The 8,990-nt window shown below is 38.6% G+C and overlaps 1 protein-coding gene across 1 annotated transcript in view; it reads right to left on the reverse strand.

Annotated features, from left to right (window-relative positions):
- The window catches only part of LOC135195523 (E3 ubiquitin-protein ligase AMFR-like), an 83,475-nt gene extending 76,002 nt beyond the window's left edge, over positions 1-7,473 (reverse strand). Inside the window, exons 1-2 of the mRNA XM_064221762.1 lie at positions 6,929-7,473; positions 3,454-3,711 (exon numbers count right to left, since the gene is read on the reverse strand). Of these exons, the coding sequence (XP_064077832.1) occupies positions 3,454-3,711; positions 6,929-7,207 (537 nt within the window). The 5' untranslated portion in view covers positions 7,208-7,473. The remainder of the gene's footprint in view (positions 1-3,453; positions 3,712-6,928) is intronic.
- Positions 7,474-8,990: the final 1,517 nt, after the last annotated feature.

Genomic DNA, 8,990 nt, shown 5'->3' on the forward strand with positions numbered 1-8,990 from the left:
CCCTACATTTGCGACATACAGTGTGAGGATCAACCGAAGCTTTCGGTATCCTCACCTTGCAGCCTACATTCACACACATTCTCACACAAACACTTGAATCAGACATTCTTGAAGAAAAATCAAAAGCATGTCCAAATCCAGTCCACAGTAGCGAATGCCAAAACAACGATCCAGGTACGTCACCAAAAGTCCACAAAAAGATGATCAATTGTCTAGAAAAGCGAATTCCAGTCAAGAGGTGGCAGCAACGATGTTGATACCACCGGCGACAGAAAATATATGAGTAGAAAACGGGAATGGTTCCTAGTCCTGCTGCCCAGGGCAGGCCGGTAGATCACCTGACCTACCTGTAGCGAGTGGCGCGAAATTTGAATTTCTGTCGGGGACGACGGAGTCTTAGCTATGTATATATCTGACAGGTAAGTTGATTGTATGAAAACTATGAAAGTCAGGTGAATGAATTATTTTATTATGAGAAAGCCAACAAAATTCTCTAAATATCGACATATAAAACAATGGAAAACGAATAAGTCCAGCTGGTGAAAAAATTGATAAAGCGCATATTGGAAAAGTGATCTCCCGTGACGTCACTATGTAAACAAACACACTTGTCTACAGGAACTACTTGGCTGGAGTATTGATACCCGAGTTACACGGTCCAAGGTATGATCTAGCCTATGGAAATCGCTACGTCAGTCGGGTAGGAAGGAGGTAGGGTAATTTTATGTACTATTATGTCAATTGGATATGAAAGTGTTAAGTTCTTAGCCTAGTCTAACTAGTCTAAAGCTACCTTGACATAGTCTAAGTGGTGGCTTAGCCTAACTTAACTAGTCAAAGCTACTTTAACTCAGCATAATTGGTTTAGTTCTTAGCTTAGCTAAATTCTAAATTTCTTAACCTTGCAAGTGGTTAATTTACAAACTAGCATAGTTTGGGCTAGAACCTTCCTTTTTATTTTGGTGTAAGTGTTAGGATTCTGGCATAACAGGCCTACAGGGATAAGTTCTTAGGCTAACCTAGAATGGCAATTAATGGGTATGCTAGTTAAACCTTCCCTGGCATATTTATACTAGCCCAGGTGTTGAGTCCTAGTTCTAGCCTAGATTGAGCAAACATATTTCTACTAGCCAAAGTGTTGGAGTTCTTGATTATGCAAGATTTCCCATGCTTTAAGAAGTTGGCTTTGGGTTAGGTTAGGTTCGATTCCTAGCTTAATCTTTCTCAGTATGAATTACCAGATCAGTAATGTAACTCGTATTCTGGTGGCCTTACCTTTGAATTTCATAGGATCCATCCTAGCTCTGTCTGTGTTGCTCTGGAACACTGCCATGATGGTTCTTAGCCTAGAAAGGGGCCCGGGACCTATCACCATACGACGACTCCTCTGACAAATAGCATACTGATTGTAGGTCATCATAAGGTATATATAACCTTATTAGAAATCGCTACTGTTGAAGATGCATGTCTCCTGGGCACCTCAAGGACTTGTCAGTTCTTTAGTGCAGTTACTTTGTCATGCAAAAGTTTACAGTAGGAGATTTGGAGAATATGTGCTGAGTTTTTTGTTTCAGGACATCCCCATAGAGTGCTCTATTATCTTTTTAGCATTTTGAAGACTGTTAAGTCTCGTCTTGGTGACAGATTCTAGAAGTCTTCTATTTAAGAATTGTTCATTTGAGATGAAAATTCCTTTCTGCTGCCAGTTCCGTTTTTTTTTTTGACAGTCAAGAGCTCATGGTAAGCTACTTCCAAGCAGGAAGATTGTGATGACCAATATTCCAGACAGTGGTCTTTGAAGCAGGAAGTAGTGGTTTACTGTTTTTTTTACTTAGGGATGACCAATGCTGGACCTCTTTTCCTCTCACTGTAACAAGAAACTGGGAGTCAAGGATCCTCTTCCTCAGACAGAGGACGCTCTCTAGCATTTTTGGCACAATCTCCAGAGTAGATTCCCTCAGGTCTGCCAGATACGTCAGGTCCTAGGCAGAGAAATCTGCGGGATCTGTCAGGTACCGGACAGGGTAAACTGCTGGCTCCATCAGGGCTTGAGTGGGCTTATGAGCCCAAGAAATTTCAGGGTGCCTTTGGTGATCCCCCTGTGTACACAGGTGGAGTGGTTCCCAGAACTAATATATCTTCTATTAGCAATTCTGAGAGAAATCCTTCATGGGCCCTTCCTTACCAGCCTCATGTGGAAGATTCCACCAAGCGATAAAATCTTTGTTGCTTCACGGCCGCAGGCTGTCACGTATCTCCTGAAAGCGAGAAGGTTTTTTCGCAAAGCAGCAGGCCAGATGCATAGCTATCTCAGGAGACCTTCGTCAGCAGATTACCGGGACAAGTGGGCCATGGCAGTGAGCTGTTATGGGATATCCTTTTCTTTCACAGAAATGAAAAGGTCTTTCTGGCTCAGCTTTCAGGAACTGCAGGGCCAACTTTGGTTTGATCATGCTCCTTAAAGGCTCAGACACCCCTTCATCCTGGGAATTAGTGGTGTTGTACATTTCTATTCAACAAAAGAACTCAAATATGCAATGTGTGATATTACTCTGGTCTTGAGTAGTCTCAATTGATCTCCATGTAACCAGTACGTCAATAGTTAATAGATCTGACTGAGACAGCTTTTCCTGTTTGCATTGACTTCCACGAAAGAGAGTTAACTTCATGGCAGCACCATGGAACTGGTCTGACACAGGAGTGTGTGGAAGCCATAATGGTTGCAGTATTTGTTCCTATACAAATAACAAATGTTTCTCAATAGCAATTACTCCTCTCCCTAACATGGGGAGAGAGGAGTGGTAACAAATCCCTCTGGGATATATGATTTGTCGCTTAAACAGAGAATTCCTTTTACCTTCCACTAATACAATGAATCTAGACATCTCTCATTGTGTTTCATCCCAGAAGGTTGAGTTTTTAGATACTCGTTTATCTATTCTCTCACAGGCTCAGACCCCCTTCCTTAGAACTCGATCTTCTAGGAAGGGTGGCCGGGCAAGCTGAATCCCCAGCTGGTTCCGGATACTTGTACCTCCCTCCAAGTATAAGTCTATCCAATTGTTAAGACCTAAGGTTTATTCCGCCGCATGAACACATGACAAATTTTTCATCAATTTGTATTTTTCATAGCCGCCCCTCATATCCTGAGTTGGAAGAAAGACAGGCATATCGCGGGGATCCGAGCGGCATATCGCAGGGATCCAAGCTTCATCGATGGCCAAACATCCACCTCGGATATGGATGATTTGCCAGATGCCACAGATTCCTTATTTTACAATCTTTGATTCTTTTTACCGGTTTCCAGCTAGTGCTAGATTATCCTATTGTTAAGACCTCAGGTTTGTTAGCTATGAAAAATATAAATTGATTAAAAATACTAGGGAAGATGTAAAACTATAGTTTGTACTTACATTAACGTATGATATAAAATAAAAAATCACATATACTTACATATTCAAAACGATCTTTACAAAGCTGTGCCAAAAGGTGGAGAAATCCCAAGACACTGAACCATGAGCACCAAAGTATAACCTCCTCCATTGCTTGAACATTCATAACACCAAATACGAAGATGAACTTATAAAAAACAAAGTTCCAAAATTTATCTTTGATATGCTGCTGCTCAGATACTCTCAGTTCTCCAAAGACCAGACGCTGGATGAGGGTTCCAAGAAGAATGAGAACACAGTATGCCATGTTGATTAGGGTCTGAAAAGAAGATTAACAAATATTGTAATGAATGACTACCTAATTACCAGTTATAATTATACATAACATTGAAGCACAACAAAACAATAACTACAAACTTAAATCTAAACTTTATACAAGAATGAATGGCAACAGCCAAAAACCAACATCTGTTTCCAGATAATACAAGTTAATCTACCACACAATTTCTGGGCTGTCATTATGCAAGTTGACTTTAATGTAACCACTTCCAATACAGTATACCTGAAAAAGCAAGTTAAAGAATAAATTTTTTAACACTCTCTGCATTGTGTCTAGATGAAATTGTTAAATCCCTGTTCTATGGTCATATGAGTTTTTTTTATCATAATCATATATTTGTTTTAATATGCATACAGATACTAAAGCTAGGCTTAAATGATCCCTAAAGTTTATCAATCAATGAAAATTTTGATATGAAAAGAAATTGTTTAATCATTATTGCAGTTGAGATTTTAGTTATGTGCACACTTCATAAATCAACTGTCTCACTGTTACCCATATTGAACTCTTCGGCGAATATCTTACTTTTCAAATGTAGTGATTTTTCATATACAACAGTGATAGTGTCAGTCTCTTTTCTTAGCATATTACATTATTAACAGGTTTATACTGTTTTAATGTAGGTCATCAAAAAGAATAATGAGATTTATTGCTGGAGGGAGTGCATACTGGCATATTTTACAGATCCACTATGCAATGTAAGTTTATTTGGTGGTTTACACTGTCATCATGGTGGCATGGCAGCTGGCCACTGTTATCACTGGCTAAGTTTGTTGCTTAAAGACAAAGAAGTTGTCACCTTCCCTACAAGTTAGACTCGGCTAAGTGTGTTACAGTGAATAATAGTATTAGTCGGTAGCAGGGGCATAAACAGACCTTCAGAAGGGCACTCCCTTTGTCTTGAAAATCAAATGTGCCATGTTCTATATGCTACATTATATAATAATATACAATATAGATATAAAGAAGAAATATTAAAAGGTTAATGTGAGTCTTAAAATCCACTAAATTCAATAAATTTCATTACAGAAAGCAGACTTATCATCATTAATTCCTTTAACATGACCTATATTCCTTGCATTATTCTTTAATAATAAAAACCTAACCATAACGAAAAACAAAAAGGACTTTCTGTAATTTTCAAAACTTACATCAATGTATGATATAATCCTAAGTATAATATGATCAAATTACATTATTATTTCTGACAACATGGGCACCTTAGCTATGAAGAAAAAGGGCAGGGGCTCAAGCACTCCCAGTCCGCTACTTGTGCACGCCCCTGGTTGGTAGCAACAGTGTCCAACTGGATAACTTGCTGCTGGTTTCCAACGTTCACTTATAAATTAACATAAGAGATGTACAGTTGTACCTTTACAGCAGCTACAACTATTCATAAAAGATGAATCAATAAGACAAAATAGTCAAGACATAAACTTAGTCCCATTTTGAATTGCGAAAACTGACAAATGACAAGTTCATGTACCAAAGCCCCTAGCCAAAAATTATAACTATCTCTGGATACTATACTTATTTATCATGGAATTGCCTGTGCCATGTTTAATGATTAAGACAGGACTAAACTACAATAGTTAGCTAAACAAATTAATCTGGCCTAGCAATAAGAGGTAACAGCTGGAACAAAAAATACAATTTCAATAACCTATCATTAAAGGTATAGGTCCTAACTGAGATTCAACATCAATTTGGTCATGGGGGTGTGTATGTGTAATTTCCATGAGTTGATCATATGATAAAAAACTATCAAATTCATATCAAAGCTATCTGTATGTCTGTATTTTATCAGTTTTAATAATCCCAGTATTTGAACACTGTAAAACCAACTTACAGGACAAACATGTCACTAAACCCTAATTGTTTATAATTTCTGGGCACAACTAGGCTAACTTAGTCAAACACACGACAAGTGACTTACTGCAGTGTAATATTGTCAATAAACCTCTAGAGAGGAATCACAACACCACCACATATGCAAACTATTATTGTTTAAAACACAAGAAGATGAACAATACTAAATTATATGGCTAACATTAGTTAATTAAGAATTAATATATTCTAAAACACATGCAACTTTACATGTGCAATTAGGCAGTAACAGCATGTTATATAGTACAGATATAAAGACCTGTCAGTACACACAAAATATGGATAACTTTGCAAGAACTGATCAATATCTTGGTTACACATTTCCAAAGATTTCTGAAAAGAAGAAATGTTTAAATACGTTTCACAGTTTTACAAAAACCCAGCCTTTTAATATTATAGCCTGCACAAAATAGGATATTAGCCTATTGTACTTCATTTGATATTGGAATTTTTACACTGATCTCAAGTCTCTTTAACGTGATTACAAAAATCATGGACAAATCTATCACAAATTAACGGTTACTGAAACATTTACCATCTTTTGTTTAGTTTATCATTTAATCAGTAGATCTACAGTACTATTCCGCGGCGGCCTAGCCTATGGCAGTTGCGGTTTTCTCTGCAGTTTTACCTCCTGAACAAGAATTTTAAGTAATATTTATTTGGACGACTGTAATTAACCCCCAGGGGCCAGTACTAAACACGGCGAAATACTACATTGGATGCCCCAATCACTAGTGGGTGTCGTATCCGCGGTTACGTTCCTTGCAGTCTGTGCGGAACTATTCTGTAGAATTACCAGTTAATCCAAATGGGGGATGACACTTAACATGGCAGTGGCGCTCGTATTAAAAGTAAAACTTGACAGCGAAATTACAAGTCACAAACGTTCAAAGCTCACATTAAAACTTAGGAAACTGACATTTTCAATTCCCAACTGTGATTATGGTGTAAGGTAGAATTTTACTTATAAAGTAGTCTACGGTATGGTACACCGCCTGTCATTTATAGTACCTAACCTACTGCAGGATTTGTGGAGTTAGTAGGTAAATGACATTTGAACCAAAAACCACACAAAAGCAGCCCTTAAGATTGATCTTTTTCATATAATAGAACACATGAAGATGACAGTACAAACTTGCCTAGCTATAGGCTACCTAGCAAGTTAGGCTAGGTCCTACAAACCAGGACCTTGTAAAAATAACCTAGGTAAAAACTAGCCTAAAGACCAACTTGTAGCTTGGCATTAAACGAAACCCCCGAATCTGACAGTAGCAGTAGCAGAGCCCCGACCAGGCTCCTTACTCACCCAAATGCAAAGCTGTTCGTGGAACATGAAACTGATGACTTCGGGAATGAGGTAAGGGGTCATCTCCCGTTCCTGCGCCCTATTATCCTCCACGTGGTAGAGGGACACTTCATCTTGCACGTCCGAGCGGTTGTGTTTCTCGAGCAACTTCTCCTTCCAGTTCGGATTCTGGGCGACCTGGACGCCTGCATAATACACGGAGAAGGACAACAACAAAAAACTGAACCCCGTGTACCAGGTGAGATTTGGCAGGGGGAGTCTGTCGAGCACCACTGGCATGTTCGTTCGGCTTTTCGTTATTACCTCCTCGTTAAGATCTCCTCTTTCTGTTCTTAGACATCGAATATCCTCTTTTTCTGTTCTTAGACATTGACACGAGCGACTACATAGCAATGGCAAGGCACGGACGAGAGCGTTTTCTCCATGACCTGCGTAAGTGCTCCTCCCAGTGGTACTGTCACGCAAAAACAATGTCTGGCTACGTGCCACGCACCGCCGTGAGGAAACAGCCGCATTGAGTATTAAGTCTCTTCAAGTGAAATGCTTTTAAATACATCTACATTCATAATGATTACTATTTTTCTATTAATAATAGTACTACATTAGACACGACATAGTTAAGTATTAGATATATTACTCGAAATAACTTAATTTAAGCGAAATTAGTACATTTAAGAAACATTACTACTTTAGATGGCCTCTAACTCAGACAGTGGAATGAAGATTCGCCCAAACATTTTTTTATATCATTATTATTATTCTTTACCATTATCTTAAACAACAATTTCAGGGGGATTATTAGGTACATGTGGTGGTTTATATCTGACAGTTCACAGCTTAAACAGAGTAAACAGGCAAAGTATATTATACGATTGTCAAGTTCACATAAAATTTTTCAAAACCGATGCTTCCTCATTTATCGATGACCTCACGGCGTCCTACGACAATGTGTTCCGCCTTCGTATTTAGGCAACACGGATTCAGGTGATAAGGTAAACACCTTTGCCACAGGTCATGCATGTATCACGTGAATGTATTCATTGTCATTTTGTTTTAAATCTAAACTGAAGCCACACCAGGTAAGGGTGAGCTTCGAATCACTGCAAATTCAACAGGCATGTTGTAATTATAGTTGCGCAAGTTGGGTTCTCACAAGTTGACAAAAGACGCCTCGAAGACGGTAATGTGACAATTATTGGGCGGCTGTTGAGCAAGTTATCTGATAATGTTATACTTTTTTCTAGATAGCACGAGCTGGTGTTACTATAAATGAGGTACATGCATTTTTTTTATCATGGAATAAACAAGATTACTTGACGTGATGAAGTACATGAAGGAAACTCCCCAATTTTCGTTGAATGGTCTTGTGCCTATGTTTACAATATTCTCTTTATATTCTTAGGATAAGAAATAACGTCATCACCAAGTTATTGCATAGAGATATGAAATTTTCAAATAGAACATTACTAAAAATGAATTTACTTTGCAGCATATGTTGACTTGTGTTTACACGATCACGAATACCTATGATGTGAAATCGCATCTGCCACAAAATATAGTGAGCGAATGATTTCTGTCGGCTTCTTGTGCGTCCCTGCCACCAATAAGACCATAAAGACGGGTGAGATGTCTCGTTACACGGGCAGAACTTTTTCCTACTGTAAACCGCGGTCTATAGGCTACGCCACAGGTCGCACGGAGTGCCAGGTTCCAAATTTACTCCCTCTTCTGCGCATTACGTTTTCTTCGCCATACGATGATCGACCGTTACTTGTTTCCTGTCTGTCTACACCTAGAATGCATAGGAAATAAGAACACCTCACACCCCCCCCTCCCTCTCTCTTTCTGAGGACACGCCCACTAGTACTACTAAAAAAAAAAACGTGATCACATGATGTGATTCACATCACAAGGTACGTCAATGGAACGTGGGTAGGTCTAACAGAATTCGGTTTTTGTCAATATGGCAAAACAGTAAAGGTTTTCATTGTAGATTTAAAAAGATAATTGAAAGAAGCCTTTTGAAATTAAACATGAACTGTGGATAAATAAATTGCAAGTG

The sequence above is a fragment of the Macrobrachium nipponense genome, chromosome 16 (assembly GCF_015104395.2).
Source record: "Macrobrachium nipponense isolate FS-2020 chromosome 16, ASM1510439v2, whole genome shotgun sequence".
NCBI classification, from domain to species: domain Eukaryota; kingdom Metazoa; phylum Arthropoda; class Malacostraca; order Decapoda; family Palaemonidae; genus Macrobrachium; species Macrobrachium nipponense.